The 16924-nt window shown below is 51.0% G+C and overlaps 1 protein-coding gene across 1 annotated transcript; it reads right to left on the reverse strand.

Moving 5' to 3' along the window:
* Positions 1-907: 907 nt before the first annotated feature.
* Positions 908-16587, reverse strand: SLC35B4 (solute carrier family 35 member B4). Its single transcript, XM_074168751.1, has 10 exons — positions 16511-16587; positions 10675-10788; positions 9755-9857; positions 8606-8655; positions 7045-7126; positions 5239-5299; positions 3842-3951; positions 3319-3394; positions 2076-2151; positions 908-1154 (listed from the first exon to the last, which is right to left on the reverse strand). Exons 1-10 carry the CDS (start codon positions 16585-16587, stop codon positions 908-910), a joined length of 996 nt encoding a protein of 331 aa, XP_074024852.1.
* Between the last annotated feature and the right edge of the window lie 337 nt (positions 16588-16924).

A 16924-nucleotide genomic window follows, 5' to 3' on the forward strand; every position in this document is an offset into this window, starting at 1 on the left:
ATGAGGGAAAAAGTAGGAAGTGACTGAAAAGTGACCTGCACCGAGGACCCAACCAAAGCAGAAGGAACCCATGACACCCTCTGGCTGGTGAAGCATCAGGGCAACACCTGAGGATGCAGCGAAGCCTCAACAGCACTTCACCGTCTCCCTGAGAAGGCTGCGAAGGTGACACAGTGGCACTTTCTGTCCCCTTAGCATCACCCCTTTTTGGTTTCCTCAGACTCCCAACTAGGTCCTGCTCCTAGTCACGGTGGGCTCAGTAGCTTGGGAATCAGCCCCCTGAGCCATTCCCCCAGTGGAGGATCTACTGGGCAGACTGGAAAGGTGGTAGCTTACAGGCATGTCCAATGTCCTCCCAGCACGGGTGGTAGGATCACACGACAAGGACTCAGGTTAACAGCCAGACCGGGCGCTGCCGGTGTAATTAACAACCCGCTGCACAAACAGCCGTTCCCCGGGGCGGGGGGGGGTCAACCAACCCTTACAGCCACCTGGACATTAAGGGACGGCACCAAACAGGGTCAGGGTCCAGCTCATCAAAGCCGGGAGGAGTGGACAACAGCATCACACCAAGGTTTAGCTCCACACAGAGAACGGGGTCAGCTTTTACGTTACTTAAAAAGGGTTATTCAAAAAAAAAAACCAACAAAAACCCAACCAAAAACGAAAGAGGGAGGTTGGAAGTAAAAGGGGTTGCATAAAAAAAATGCAACCTTGCAAAAAATAACCTTATCGTCTCTCCATAATCCATCTCAGGTAGGTTCCCAGCGGAGGCTCCACGTTTCCTAGGAGCTTGGCACAGCCAACACCTCCCCCGTGTGTTATAAAAACAACCCCCCTCTAGGGGATTCCCTGCTGCTCCGCTCTAAAAAACAATAAAAAGGTCCCTGCAGAGAGTCCCCGGTGGTTACTCCTCCTTTGGCCTCTTCCTCCAGCGGGCCAGGAAGGGCCCCAAGCTGTTCCACACCTCCGTGTACATGAGAGTCCCCACGAAGACGAAGGCGGTGCCCAGCCAGTGCCAGACCGTGAAGGGGTTGCGGAAGTAGAGGATGGAGAAGATGAGGCTGACGAACTTACGCAGCGTCACCACCAGCGTGACGGTGAGGGAGGTGCACTCCGTGGTGAGGATGAAGACGCCGCGGATGCAGACGTATCTGGGGGGAGGAGGGAGGTAAGGGGACATCGGGGCTGAAGAGGAAGGATGCCTGGTTGGGACCTTTGGGAAGGAAAAGGACTGGGCAATGGATGGTCCCAGTCTGGTTAGAGAGGGAATGAAATTCCCTTCTCCTCACATCAGCATTTCTACAGTTCTGAAGAGCTTCACTACAACCCCCAGGGACACCCCAAATCTCCCAGTGTCCCCAACCTTGTGCTGAGACACCAAAATGACACCGGGGCTGATGTGTTGGCAAAAAATTAATGGCACCCAGCGTTTACAGGCCCTGCCATGGAGCCAAGGGAAGCCAAAACCAGACTTTTCCGTTTATACCCAGCAAGAATTCCCCTTTTCCCCCCCAAGGGGGGACAGGAAAAGCAGATGAAACACGGGGGTTTCACGTAGGAGCGCGAGCAGCAACAGAGCTCAGCGCTCTCTCAGCAGTGAGAGGAACATGGTAGGAGGGCCTTGGACCGAAGGGTCCCTTTTTCAAGGCCACCTTGGCTTCATCAGACCTTCAGAGCTGTCCTCACTGCCTGGAAGAATCCACACACTGATATGGCACCCAAATGGCTCCTGATCTGTCCCTTCTACCTAGCACTGTCTAGAAGAACCATCAGGGGTTTATATTCTCTCTGGGGAGGTGGTGGCAAATTTCAGCCACCCTGGAAATAACACAAGCCCCAGGTTAAATTCCACTCTATATTTTCTAAGTGTTGGTGGCCAGGAGGTTCAGCCACCCTGGAAAAAAATCTTAAGTCCCAGGTTAAATCTCACTCTATATTTTCCAAGAATTACAGGAAAATCAGCTCCCAAATGCAGGGAAGACACCAAGGACTCGTCAGCCCCACCCCATTCCTCCTCTCCCACCCCGCTGCCATCTCCATGGTGTGTCTGAAGCTGAGCTCTGAAAGGATACTGAGTGACGACGTTCATGAGGAGGTAGAACCACATGATTGGCAGGGTCAGCCCAATCACTGGAACCTGGAAGGGCTCTGCGGAGAGAAAGGATGGAGCAAGGTCACTGTCCTGCCACTGCTTAAAGAACACAGAAGGAGAAGTGTCTCTCTCCTGTCCTGGATTGACCATGATCTGGGACACACTGCAGCTTCTGGTGAAGAGAAGGCTCCAGGGAGACCTTATAGCAACTTTCCAGTCCCTAGAGGGGCTCCAGGAAAGCTGGGGAGGGACTCTTGATGAGGGAGGGGAGCCATAGGACAAGGGGGAATGGTTTTAAACTGAAAGAGAGGATATTTAGATGAGATATCAGGAAGAAATTCTTTCCTATGAGGGTGGTGAGACACTGTCCCAGGGTGCCCAGAGAAGCTGTGGCTGCCCCATCCCTGGAGGTGTTCAAGGCCAGGCTGGAGGGGGCTTTGAGCAACCTGGTCCAGTGGGAGGTGTCCCTGCCCAGGACAGGGGGGTTGGAACTGGATGATCTTTGAAGGTCCCTTCCAACCCAAACCATTCTATGATGATTGAGGAGGCCGTTGCTGCATCAGACAGACTGAGGCGTGGGCACATTTTGATTTTGCTCCAAATGGAGAGTTATCTCGCTCTTACTGTGATAAATGACAAATACAAGGGAGTTGGCAGATGCTTCTGCTTGGACTTCCATAGGGAAGAAAGGAAGATGGAGGAAGAAGTAGGCTACGGAAAAAAAAAGACATTAAAAGAAAAGCTGTGTCTTGCTTTCTTGTGTCAGGGCTGTCCTGCTGTTAAAACTGGATGAATCCGCTGTGTCTCTGAGAGGCTGACAGCCTCTGGGAAAAGTTTGTGTAGCACCAGCAAAACAAAAGCCAACAGGTCCGTGTTTACAGCCGTGGTTGAGGATTTGGTCCCATTCCTCCCATTTTTGAACTACCACGTTACCTTCCCCAGGGATCACCCCATGCTTTCTTTGAGACAGGCGTAGCAGGCTAGAAATATTTCGCAATTACATTAATGAACAGGTTGAAGTGATCTACGCGTGCAAATAATCCCCCTGCCCAGAGGAACCAACAAACCCATTCAGCAAAGATCCCCGAGTTTCACAAAATCAGGGATTTAGGAAACTCGCTGGCACTGAAAAACCTGGTGAATTTTACACCACTGTTGGACAAAGCTTCCTACAGCATTTTCCAGAAAGGCACAAGAGCAAGGACCTGTCTGTGGACACTTACCAGACTGGCTGAAGAGGACTGCATGGTGGTAGATGTTTGGAGCCAGGAGAAGAAAGCCAGGGAGTGGTAATGCGTGCTGGAGGGAAAAGGAAAGGCATGATGTTAACAGCCTTAACAGATTACCTGAACATCGGAAGTTCCATCTCAACATGAGGAGGAACTTCTTTCCTGTGAGGGTGGCAGAGCCCTGGAAGAGGCTGCCCAGAGAGGTGGTGGAGTCTCCTTCTCTGGAGACATTTCAAAACCCGCCTGGACACGTTCCTGTGCAACCTGCTCTGGGTGGACCTGCTTTGGCAGGGGGGTTGGACTAGATGATCTCCAAAAGTCCCTTCCAACCCTGTATCATTCTGTGATTACATGAACCTATCCCACTTCTCACCCTGGGCCTCACACATCTGGACGAGGGCACTGCTCCAGCCTCGCAGCGTGTGATCCTTGGGATTTGTGCCAAGTACAGGGTGGGAGAGGAAGGGACTCTCTGAGGAGCTCTACCAACCCAGGAAAAACAACAGAAAAGACTTACATTGTAAAAAAGGGCCTCTTTGGAGTGCTTCCCGAACTGCTTGTACAGCGTCTCCTGGAAAATCCCCATCCTGGCAGACATGAGGAGGGCGAAGGTGAGGGCAGCAATACCTGGAAGAGAAGCACAGCTTCAGCATAGCTCAAGTCAACCAGCTTGAAGACTCCTGCAATTTAGCATTCAGTGAAAAAAAGCTAAAGCTGCCAGACTTGATAAGACGGGCAAAAAATTGATACCGGTCTTGAGGACACGGGTATCTCATTACAAAGGCTGAGATGCCCAGAGACTTCTGAAAAGATCATCTCTTTAAAAAGAGACTCGGCCCTGGCAAGCGGAGCTGGTGGGATACCAGGGAAACGGTCGCTTGCCACTACGGACAATTCATCAATCCCAGTGACCCTGAAAAGCCACCAATAAATCTATGTTGGAGGTATAAAAATAGACTTCAAGTGCCAGACTGTAGAGACTCCTCCATGAAACACTGTGCTGAAGGAACACTTGAACCAGCTAGAGCCCCTCTCCCTCCCTGCAGCAGAGCTCACAGCAGCAATTTAATCAGGCAGGGCTGCTTTTGCAGAGAGAAATCAAGAAGAGACCTGCAAACACGCGTGACTAGTTGAACTGGGGAGTCCAGTACTGGGCTCCCCAGTTCAAGAAGGGAACTGCTGGAGAGGGCACAGCAAAGGGCTACAAAGATGCTGAGGGGACTAGAACATCTCTCTGATGAGGAAAGGCTGAGGGACTTGGGTCTTTTTAGCCTGGAGAAGAGAAGACTGAGGGGGGATGTTATCAATGCCTATAAATATTTAAAGGATGGGTGTCAGGAGGATGGGGCCAGTCTCTTTTCAGTGGTGCCCAGGGACAGGACGAGAGGTAACGGGCACAAACTGGAACATAAGAAGTTCCATCTAAACATGACGAGGAACTTCTTTCCTGTGAGAGTGGCAGAGCCCTGGAACAGGCTGCCCAGAGAGGTGGTGGAGTCTCCATCTCTGGAGACATTCCAAACCCACCTGGACACGTTCCCGTGTAACCTGCTCTGGGTGGACCTGCTTTGGCAGGGAGGTTGGACAAGACGATCTCCAGAGGTCCCTTCCAAGCCCATATCATTCTATGATTCTGTGACTATAGTGTCATTATGTCACCAAGCCACTACCCTGTAGACACCCTTTAGGTCCCGTATTTCACTTGGCCAAATCTCCTTGTGCAAAGCTGCTAATGAGGGCAACAAAATCACATTCTTAATAAATCAACACCCACCAGGTGCTCAGCACAACGTAACCTCAGTGCAGGGACTTCCACCACAGTCTGCTTTGCACAACCCACGTGGCCACGGACACCAGAGAGACAGGTCTCGCCAGTATCCCAGTAAGGCCAGCTGGAGATGTGGAATCACATACCTAGCAGCCACCAGAAGAAAACCTGGAGTCCATCCTCTTCATTTAAGCTGGAGTCAGATGCCTGGTGGAAGGAGACACAACACAGTCACTGTGAGCCACCATGTCCCTGCAGCTCATTCAGATCAGATCGGAAAGGCTGAGGGACTTGGGTCTTTTTAGTCTGGAGAAAAGAAGACTGAGGGGGGAATCTCATCAACGCTTATCAATATTTAAAGGGTGGGTGTCAAGAGGATGGGGCCAGTCTTTTTCCAGTGGTGCCCAGTGACAGGACAAGAGGTAACAGGCACAAACTTGAATATAAGAAGTTCCATCTAAACATGAGGAGGAACTTCTTTCCTTTGAGGGTGGCAAAGCCCTGGAAGAGGCTGCCCAGAGAGGTGGTGGAGTCTCCATCTCTGGAGACGTTCAAAACCCGCCTGGACACGTTCCTGTGCAACCTGCTCTGGGTGACCCTGCTCTGGCAGGGGGTTGGACTAGATGATCTCCAGAGGTCCCTTCCAACACCATATCATTCTGTGATTATGTGATATGCCTGCACGTCACTCTTGGTTTGTGTGGTGTTCTCCAAGCAATTCCATAAAGCAAACACCGCCCAAGGTCTCCCATTCTCCAGAGTCACTTCCCTGGCTGAATGGAGATGGTGGCAACTACAGCACACTTTGCTCTCCATTATGCTTCAGGGAATTCACTAGATTCCAGTGAAAAAAAAGTCTAAGCATCCGATCAAAGAAGTAGCTTTTCTGAAAGAAAGGCCCTGGCTTGGCCAGAGACAGAATTCTTCAACCACAAAAATAATCAGTGCCGCTTGGAAAGCTTCCACAGACAGGTTCTCTGTCCCCATCTCAGAGGTGAGAGCGTGGGAAAGAACAAGGGCTCTGGCCAAGGCCCAGTCAGGTGCTAAAACCAGGGCTCTGGCTTGTAGTTGAGGAAACCAGGGCCTGTAGATGCTGGGAGCTGATCTAAAAACTCTAGATAAAACTCAGCTCAATTCTCCTACAGTGTGGTTTAGGGCAAATTAGATTACTCACCTTTGCCACAACAATCCGTTCTACACCCAAAACCCCCTGCTGAGAGTTTATCGGGATGAATACAGAGCACAGAGCTTCCTCAACCATTCTGGGAGTATAAAAAGCTGTTAGATGATGGGGGACTTCAGAGGTTTGACAGCCCTGTTTCATTTCCAGTCTCTCAGAGCTGGATTAAGTGCAACCAATTTTCACTTCGCCACCACTTTATGGCATTCTTCTGTCTTCAGTTGACAAGTTCAGGCTGTGGGTGCTGACCCAGGAAAAGCCCAAAGTGGTGTTACACATGGATGTTCTTAAGTCCCTCCTGTTCTCCAAATACACGCACTTTATTTTCAAGGGTCACAGGAAATCATGTTGGATGACAACAGGGCTGGAAAAATCTAGCCTAAAAGCCGACAATCTGGGCTAAAATGAGCGAAAATGGTTGAGTTTTGTTTAAGATTCACCTGTCCCTAACATTGCAGTACAGGCAAGAGAAAGCAGCTTCTAGCTGTTAAAATAATGGTATATTCTCAGCAAAAATCAATCTGAACAACACAGGATAAAAAGAATCTGTAATTAAGTTAAATCACATGCCTGCGTGTGCATCCCTTCCCTCCAAACCATGAGAAAATAAGACCAGGAACAAGAGCTTTCAGGGGAGCAGATCTAGACCTCGGAGACTTCTTGTCTCCCCATCGATTGTCAGGCAAAGGGAATGACTGATGAAGGTGCTGACAGCAGCTCCTCCTGTCGATAAGGTCCACAGCTGTGACCTCGGGCCCTTTCCAAGCCTTACCACTTGCTTTGCAGACATGAAAGTGCAGGTGAAGATCCCCAGCGACACCAGGGCTATGGATGTGTATTTAGATACGCTGTACCTGCACGGGAGAGAAGAAGGATGTCAGTGATCCAGCTCAGCCTTGCATCGTTCATCTACTGCTCCCCTGCATTGCATTTTGCTCCACTACACTGGTGTGAACTTGGGGTAACGGGCACATACCATTAACTAACACTGGACATTGCTGGGAGGGAAGGTCAACTTACTCCAACTGCAACAAAAAAGGAGCATTTGGACCAAGATCTCCTTGCCTGTGGCAAAGAATCCCTCTCAGATCAAAGCCAGAGTGGATCTCTGCATAGCGATGGAGTGGCAAGGGATCATAGACTCATGGAACGGTTTGGCTTGGAAGGGATCTTAAAGACCATCTAGTTCCAACACCCTGCCATGGGCAGGGACACCTCCCATTAGAACAGGTTGCTCAAAGCCCCTTCCAACCTGGTCTTGAAATAGATGTGCCCACATTGGTCCCACAGCCAGACCCCAAGCAGCTGGGAGGACCCTCCTGTCCTTGCCTGCCGTGGTGGGTTGACCCCAGCCAGCAGCCAAGCACCCACCAGGCCGCTTGCTCACTCCTCCCACCTTGTGGGATTGAGGAGAGAACTGGAAGAGCAAGAGCAAGAAAAACTTGTGGGTCAAGCTAAAGAGTTTAATAGGTGAGGGGGGAAAAAAGAACAACAACAAACCCAATGCAAAAGCAATCCCTCATCACCTTCCCATGACAGAGCCCTGGAACAGGCTGCCCAGAGAGGGTGTGGAGTCTCCTTCTCTGGAGAGATTCCAAACCCAGCTGGATGCATCCAACCTGCTCTAGGTGAACCTGCTCTGGCAGGGGTTTGGACTAGATGGTCTCCAGAGGTCCCTTCCAACCTCTACAATTCTGTGATTCTCATGGCCACCAAGGAAGCCAAATCCCCCCAACCCCCTTCTTCCTCTACCCTGGTTTCTATTGAAGCCCAAGAATTCTAAAGCACCCCTTTGGCCATCTCGGAACAGCTGTCCCAGCTGCGTCCCCTCCCAGTTTCCTGTCCACCTACATGCTGGGGAGGCAGAATGGGATAAAGAGAAAGCCTTGACACTGTGTTAGCGTTTTTCAGCGATAGCCAAAACATCAGTGTTCTATCAACACTGTTTGAGCCACAAAATCCAAAACATAACACCATATGGGCTGCTATGAAGAAAGTTAACTCCATCCCAGCCAGACCCCAGCACACCCAATCCATCAGGAGCGGTACCAGCCCCACACAAGGAAGAGAAGAGCTAACACACAGGGCTGCAGCCATGTGTAAAAGCTCTCTCTTCAGTCCACCCTTGCCTTAAACGAAGGAGTGAGGGGTGGTGGAAATGCAGAAGAGGGACCCTATTCCAGCCTATAGTCCAGGAACCTCTCTGTGCCCCAGTTTCCCCATCACTAAACCAAGAATGTTTAACAGGAAAGGGAAGGGCACTAAACACCGGTCAGGATTAAGTCAACGGCAAAGCACTCTCTGCTGATAGGAGAAAAAGGCTTGTGATTTACCTTTTCTTCAAAATTACGATACCTAGAGCCATGCTTGCTATGAGAGAGCCCTGGGAAAGAAGAGAGAGGAGGTAAAAAAACAAAACAGAAGGTCAGCATGACAAAATTCCCTGGACTGGGATGCCCGCCCCAGAGAAACACCGCAAATTCAATACAACTAACGCCAAAACACCAACAGAAATACCAGAACAGGGTCAGGGAGACTGACGGGGTGAGGAGGGTCTCACTTCAGCGAGGAGGAGAGGAGAAGTTGAGCTGGATGGCTTGGGAACAGGTGTGCTGGGGCAAAGAGGCTGCTAGGATCTTCTGGCCAGTGGGCCACCCCCTTTTTTGGCCCACTTGTGACACTTGGTGTGTGCTACAGACCAGAACGTGGCCAAATCGCTGTGTTTGTAATTGGGAACAGGAGCATGGCTCCACAGATTGACTGCGGGGCCGCAATACAAGAACCATCCCTCGCTGTTAATGCAGGACAGGGCTCCTAGAATGTTGTCTGGTTTTCTTCTTTTTAACCTCTCCTGACTTCAGGTATCTCAACCCCATGATGTGTTATGGGAGAACAGCCCCCGCTCAGCAGATTTTGTTCTTTCCAACAGCTGGGGCTCCATTTTCTTTGCTTTTAACAGATTTTTTTTTAGCCTGACACTAATCTACACTTAAAAGAAGATGCATTTTAATAGCATTTACCAAAGCAAAGGCCTAGGAAGTAACAGTGCAGGTGGAATCCATGCTCTCTAACCTGGGTTTTTTAACCAGGACACTTACACTAGGACATGAACCCCTTGGTGTGGCTGTGTGGTGAAAGGGAAAGCTGGGTCCCTTTGGCCACCAATTCAGAGTCTGGGCTTGGTTTTGTCATCGTTACTTCATCACCTTTGGAAATGTGAAGCCCATTTGAGTCTCAGTTTCCTCATCTGTTCAGAGACATTAAGTTGACATTTAATGGTCAACACTGAAAGTGAGAACTGGAGCTGAGCCTTCAGAGCAAGGTTTCTCTCCCCACAAGTTACCTGGAGTTTAGTATTTGCACGGGGTTTTGTTGCCCTCGGGGATAGAGAGGGTGACAGAACACATGTAGCAGGGACAGCACTTGCAGAGACAATGGAAAGAGATGTCACATGAGGAGAAGGGTGGTATGATGGTACTTACCGATCTGAAGATCATGTGCAGCGGCATGGCAATATTTAAGTTCAGGGCATAGTTATTGACCACACTGACAGTGAAGAACATGGCCACCATGATGAAATAGTACCTGAAACACAAAAAACAGCTGATGGCTGTGCCTGTACCTCCCCGGAATGCTAAGGCACAGAATCACAGAATGATATGGGATTGGAAGGGACCTCTGGAGATCATCTAGTCCAACCCCCTGCCAAAGCAGGTCCACCCAGAGCAGGTTGCACAGGAAGGTGTCCAGGTGGGTTTGGAATGTCTCCAGAGATGGAGACTCCAACACCTCTCTGGGAAGCCTGTTCCAGGGCTCTGCCACCCTCAAAGTCAAGAAGTTCCTCCTCATGTTTAGGTGGAACTTCTTATCTTCAAGTTTTTGCCCATGACACACCTTCGGAACAGATTAAGTGGCACAAAGAAAGGTCTGGAACTGAGCAGGGACCCACTTAGCTCTTGAGTCAAAACCTCCTCACTTCACTTCAGCCACCAAGTGCCAGGGAAGAGAGCACGAACATGCCAGGAGAAGATCAGCATGGACGGAGAAATGCAAAAGTGGATTTTGGCTGGATTTCCAGTAAACCTCTCCCTCCCACACCCATTGCACCGAGCCCCAGAGAGACAGCGAGCTCTTGAAGCACACCAGAGTCTTCACTGTGCAAAGTACTGCCCTGTTTCTTGGACAGGAAAGTATCCAATGGCAATTTCCTATTAAGAATTCTCGATAAATGAGGAGGTCATATTTTATCAGGCATGACAGGTTCTCAATGAGGCTTTGCAAATGCTGCAGAGTGCATGGGATTTAGACAGGATCAACGGATAAACCATTTTATTAAACGCTTCTTGAGATAATAAAGAGCCATTCAATTTGGGCCTAGCAAAAGCGTTCAGATTGACTGTACCTTATTGGTATGGCCGGCTTCTTCCTCCCAAAGTTGGCTTCGAAGATGAAGCCTTCCACCGCGATGAACAGGAACTGGGAGAATGTCACTATGTTGCCACATCCTGGAAACTGCCTGCAGGCACGGAGAAGAAAGACAAGCATTAAGAGCAATGCCACAGAGAACAAAAACTGCATTGGGCTCCAATAAAAAGAGGCTAATAGCTCATAATCCCAGAGTGAGCATCAATCCGGAGGGGCTTTACCACTTTATACATCCAGGTTCTCACGTTGCCTTTGTTGAACACTTCCCCACAGGTATTTACTCATCTGTGTTTGTAGATAGATGAGCAGCAAACCCTTCCTCAACTATTTCCAAAGAGGAAGTGAGCAGCCAACCCCGTGATAGGGGAACTGGGTGAATTCAGCACCGTGACATGGTGAATTGGGTCAGGAAGTGAAAGAGGAAATTGTTCTCATCTCACAGGTCTGTGAAACATCCCACCAGGGCACAGAATCTGAATGAGCAACATAAGCACCGACATAACCACACTGAAGCTGGATCTCCCTCTTTCTCACGGGGAAGTGGTTTTGATAGGACTCTCTCCCTACCTACGAGCTGCCGTGTTTGTTAGAGGCCAAGTGAAGCGATGAGTCCACCCAGGAGGAAAACAGCGGGATTTCTGACAGCCCTTATTTCCACTGCACGAGGGAAGGGCCAAGGTCAGGTCCGTGCCTGCAGAGCACAGCGTAGTGTCCGTGGTTCTGCTTGTACCCCATCCCCAAAACATATGAACTCAAACCTGCTTTCAGTTTCTCCAGCCGGCTTTAGCTCTCTGCCCTCCTGCATCTGCTGGATGCCAAGAGGTTGATTGTAGGTTCAAGAAAGTATCCACAACAGCTCATCACGGGAACCCCAAAAGGTTGTGACGTTAAATGCCACAGGACAGTCAGGCAAGCCAGGGAGTTGGCTAATGTGACATATGCTTTGCAGTGAAGTTTTCAAAACACCACAAAGTACAGAAAGCCACAAAACGGTGTCTGATCTTAAAATAGACCCTCGTAGCCGAGCGACTTTGTCCTGCCAGAGAGACCCAGGCACTGCAGTTATCACTACCTTTGTAGCAGAAATGACACCGCCTTTGAGCAAATCAACCTATTCTGAGGGGAGAGGAATTACACACAAGGGGAAGTCAGCCGTAACACCCTGACATTAAACAAACACCCCCTGCATGCCGCTCACCCACTCCCAGCAGACCTGCCTGCTGCAGACCCTCCCTCCTGCCTAAGAAGCTTATGGGGAGTAAGGGAGGATTTCCTGGAAGGCACAGTGTCAGCCGCAGGCTCAGAGGAGGCCGTGACACGTCAGATAATCAGAAAGCTCACAGCTATTTGCAGAAGGAGGCAGAGGAATTTGAGATAGAGGAATTCCCCTTTCTCTAGTGCGAGAGAGAAACTGAGGCCGAGGACTCGACGGAAAATCTGCACGCCGCTGAGTCCCCATCCTCATGCAGCGCGTCGTCACAAAGAGTCAGAGGCTGGGTCTAGACACAGTTTTGCAGAACGTAAGCGGAAAGACGAACTGGAGAACAGGAATAACCAAACTCTCTCCTAGAGAGCTGAGCCGAAGGTCTGGTCTCCTCCAGAATCTCCTATGTCACCCCCAAGACTTCTCAGAAGAAGCAGCAGTGCTCTGGTTAATGTAGAGCCACCAAACGGCACCTGGAAAGGCCACCCTCTCCCTGCTCCCACAGGGCAGGCACTAACCTAAACCCCTGCCCTCTACCCATCTGCTAATTTTCACATTTTTCAGAGCTTAATTGTCCGTGAGACTTCAATCCCTGCTGCTCAATGAGGTTAAGAGGTTCAAAAAGTTACTCGGGGAAGGAAAAAGAGAGACTGAACAGGAGACGGGGGCCAGGCCCCATGACTGTAAACCTTATCTCTGTAAGCAAGTGTAAACTTGGAATAAACCAAGACTGTTTCCGTGCACTAGACTTTGTTTCCTCCCAATTCACAGATCCTCACCTTCAGTCATTTGCTGTGCATACGACCTCACGTTATCAGCAAAGTGTTGACGAAGGGTTGACTGATAGCAAAAAGACAAACAAACCAAAAAAAAAAAAAAAAAACAAACCTCAGGCTGTATCTACCCACTTCTTTGACTCACAATCTTAACACACTGATAGAACCTAAAAGAAGTGACAAGAGCCAACTGTAGCCAACTGATAGAGTCCTCCAGAACTATGATGCAATTGTCACCTGGCTCCTAGGACAGAATTGCCTGTATCTACCAGCCCCAGCAGATGGTGGGATGAAACAGCCGGAGCGGGGCTCTCGGCCACATCAGCAGAGCACAGACAGACCAGCCCAATTTCTACACATCAGTTTGGGGCCCATTGGTGCAGAGTACTCACTCAGAGCGAGTTCAGCACATCCAAACCACTTTTGCAAGAAATATTTCTGTCCATGACTGCACAAGACTCCACATTTCACAGAGAATTCCTTCACAGAATCATAGAATCATTTAGGTTGGAAGGGACCTTTCAGATCATCCAGTCCAACCATCAGCCTAACACTGACAAAACCATCACTAACCCATGTCCCTCAGCACCACGTCTGCCCGGCTTTTAAATACCTCCAGGGATGGGGACTGGGCAGCCCATGGGCAGCCCATGGGGATGGGCAGCCTCTTCCAAGGCTTCACAACCCCTTCAGTGTAAAAATTGTTCCTAATATCCAATCTAAACCTCCCCTGGTGCAACTTGAGGCCATTTCCTCTTGTCCCATCGCCTGTTCCTTGGGAGAAGAGACCGACCCCTGCTCGCTACACCCTCCTGTCAGGGAGTTGTAGAGAACGAGAAGGTTCCTCAGCCTCCTTTTCTCCCGGCTGAACAACCCCAGCTCCTTCACCCGCTCCTCACAACACTTGTGCTCCAGACCCCTCACCAACTTTGTTGTCCCTGCAGAAGAACACACCCCCACCCCCAATTTGCACCAGAAAGGGAAGAAATTTACCACACAGACCCTCAACCGCTTTTACAGCGAAGGCACCTCACAAGGACGTGGCTTCAGCAGGCAAAGAGCAGATCATAGGCTTTCTCACCAGGCCTGTATGTACATGCCACACAGAGCTTTGGCATCATAACTCAAAGACAGACCTCCCAAGGACTAGTAAAGGACACAAACAGAACAGGCTGGGTTGCTCCAGAGAGGGAAAATAGGATGAACTGGATGGCATTTCTTGCCCTGTCCAGGCCTCCTTCTGTTAGTCAGACAGGTACTTGTTAAATTTGCTCTTGAAAACCTCCAACAAGGAGTTTTCCTGCTCTCTCTCTCTTACGAATCCACTTCACTACACTGAGAGGGAGCAAACCTGGGGTTTTGGCCTGCTTTACATCCCTTTCACGGCAATTTAAGCCCCTTATTTCTTGTTCTGCCTCCAGAGCCTAGAAGAAAAAATTTATCTCATTTTCTCTGCAGCCATTCTCCACATGTTTAAAGTCTTTCGGCTGTCCTTAGGCATCTCTAGACTAAACAGTTCTCATTCCTTTACTCCTTCCTCATAAATCCTGAGCAAATTTCTTCCAATCACCTTTGTTATTCCCTCACTAGACTGTCAATCTGGTTACTGCCTTCTCATGTGACCCTGCGCCAGGACTTTGCTTGTTATGGGAAGATTCATCTTCAAGAGGGACTTTTTTCCCTCTGGACAACACTAAGATCCAAAGAAATTACCCTAATTTAAGGACCAAAGGTGAACAGGGCAAGCGAGGGGCAGAGGAACTGAGCTGTCAGGAACAGGGGAATTTCTAAAGTGGATGAGAGACAATCCGTAAGAGAAGCTTGTGTGTAAAAAGCAGCTTTTCTTGGGTGTCTGCAACTGGACTTCTAGGATTTGCTGCTCAAAATCCCTTCTGAGGTTTAGACACCTAAAGCAGCCTTTGAGTAGGGCCAAATGGCTCATTTTTGTTGTAAGGTCTGGCTGGAGGACACACAAGCCTAGTGTGTCTTGCAAGCAAATGCAAGAAGCCAGATCCAGAGCTTTCTTCACCTCAAAGTGGGGCCCATTCCTCCTCCCTCAATGATGTAGCAGCACAAGCCAAGGCAGGACAGGCCGAGGTTAGAGCAAGTCCCAAAAGGAAAGACAACTCGCCACGCAAGGTCTCTTCCTCCAGGAACTGCTTCTTGATTTATCCAGCGATTGCTGAGCGATTGTGCAACCCTGTGTTAAGGTACCTGCGTCCTGGCCTCTCACTTTGAAGCAAATATCCCCACTGCTGGCTTTAAGTCAGGCTCTCTTCTGCCCTCCCTTTTTCCTCTAACAGTCTGGGATGATGATGGGTGGGGAGTAAGTAAGGACAGGTTTTAACAAGTATTTTTCACTGAATTTCACTGAATTTTTTAGAGTTGGAAGGGACCATAAAGATCATCTAGTCCAACTCCCCTGCTGAAGCAGGGTTGCCCAGAGCATGTCAGAGCATGTTACTCAGGACTGCATCCAGGCGGGTCTTGAAAATCTCCAAGGAAGGGGACTCCACACCCTCCCTGGGCAGCCTGTTCCAGGGCTCTGTCACCCTCACTGTAAAGAAGTTTCTTCTCGTATTTGAGTGGAACCTCCTATGTTCCAGCTTGTGCCTGTTGCCCCTTGTCCTGTCACTGGGAACCCCCGAAAAGAGTCTGGCTCCCTCCTCCTTCAACCCACCCTTCAGATACTTATAAGCATTGATAAGGTCTCCCCTCAGCCTTCTCTTCTCCAGGCTAAAGAGTCCCAGCTCTCTCAGCCTTTCTTCATAAGGGAGATGCTCCAATCAAATCATTTTTGAATGATTGAAATGGATATAGTACTGAATGGTCAGGGGATGCAGCTCCACACTGACTTACTATGATCATAGGCACAGAACCAGTTCAATCATTAATTTTTTCCAGCCAGGTCTAGCACTTTTGCCTTCACGGCTTGCTGAACAGCCGTGGAAATAAAAACAACAGACTGTCACCTTTTCCAAGCCACGCCGGCCTTCCTCCATCGGGGTGAGGAAGGTGACGCAGCGCTCAGACGTACCCCAAATATCAGCCTTCCTCTCTCTGCAACCTGGCAATTCGCCTTCGCTCCCGAGTGCCACAAAGGACTCCTCGCCCCCACCATGCTGGCTCCGCGGCCGCGTGAAGATCACATTTCCAGATGGATGACGTTCCCTCAGCCCTGCCTGCCATCCCTGAGGACCCCCTAGCCAGCTCCTCCTGCATGTCTTCTCCTTGCTATTTCAGCTGTTACTTGTACGAGGCGCTGGGATCGGAGAGCAGGAGATGCTTTAGGGCCTGGCTGATGTGGCCGTCCCTGCGTCAGCTGGGATGGGGCATCCCCGAAGCCTGGGCTGGATACCAAAGCGGCCCATGACAGGACCAGACTGGGCCCAAGCTGAGGGGGACAGCCCCCAAAAAACCCCACGAAACCCATTAGACACCGACACAACGTCCTGGTTTGAGGCAACACACAACAAGGCTGGGGCCTGGCGACCCACACCCAGGCTCCTCTTGACACCTTGACGAGGGTCCCCAAGGCCTGGGGCTGCCCCCCAAGCTGTGAGGGGGGCCGGCCACCACGCCGGAGCCACAGATCCCCTCAGGGCCAGCCCCAGGCTGGGGTCCAGCCCCGGGCGCCCCCAGAGCACCCCAAATCCTCTCTCACCCCCCCCCCCCCCCCAAATCTCTTGGAGACCCCCTGGGCGCCACCGCCGTCGCTCCCTCCCTTCACAAATCCTGAAGCCGGGGTGGGGGACACCCCTCACCCGACTCCCGATCCCACCTTTGTCCCTCACCCCTCCTTCTGCCCCTAGAGCCTCTCCCCGGCCCCGCACCTGGCCAACAGCTCCAGGAACACCACGTTGCTGCAGCAGCCGCCGAACACCAGCCCTACCGCCACGGCCGGGTGCATGGTATCGCCCACAAGCAGCGAGGCGGCCTCCCCGGCCGCCACCGCATCCCGCTCCCGGGCTCCGGCCCCGCTCCCGGCCCCGGCCCCCGCCGCCCCCGCTTCCTCCCGGCCGCCGGTAGTTCGATCCCCGCCCGCCGCTCGTTCACCGACACGGAGGCGGCTCCAGGGCCAGGACTACAACTCCCGGCGGCCCCCGCGATGCCGCCCCCACGGCCTCCCTCAGGTAGTGCCGTCCCGCGGGGCATGACGGGAGCTGTAGTTCCACGGTAGGGGGCGGTCGGTAATGGCGGCGCGGGGCCTGTCGCTGGGGTGGCGTGAGGAGAAAGGGGAGGGGAGG

This window comes from Numenius arquata, chromosome 2 (genome assembly GCF_964106895.1).
Source record: "Numenius arquata chromosome 2, bNumArq3.hap1.1, whole genome shotgun sequence".
NCBI classification, from domain to species: domain Eukaryota; kingdom Metazoa; phylum Chordata; class Aves; order Charadriiformes; family Scolopacidae; genus Numenius; species Numenius arquata.

Excerpts from the sequence above, each read along its gene's own strand:
- SLC35B4 (XM_074168751.1), bottom strand. The coding sequence starts at position 16,587 with ATGCACCCGGCCGTGGCGGTAGGGCTGGTGTTCGGCGGCTGCTGCAGC. Across the intron at positions 8,656-9,754 it reads TGCACATGATCTTCAGATCG|GGCTCTCTCATAGCAAGCAT; the intron begins GTAAGTACCATC and ends CTTCTTTCCCAG. Across the intron at positions 2,152-3,318 it reads AGTCCTCTTCAGCCAGTCTG|AGCCCTTCCAGGTTCCAGTG; the intron begins GTAAGTGTCCAC and ends TTCTCTCCGCAG.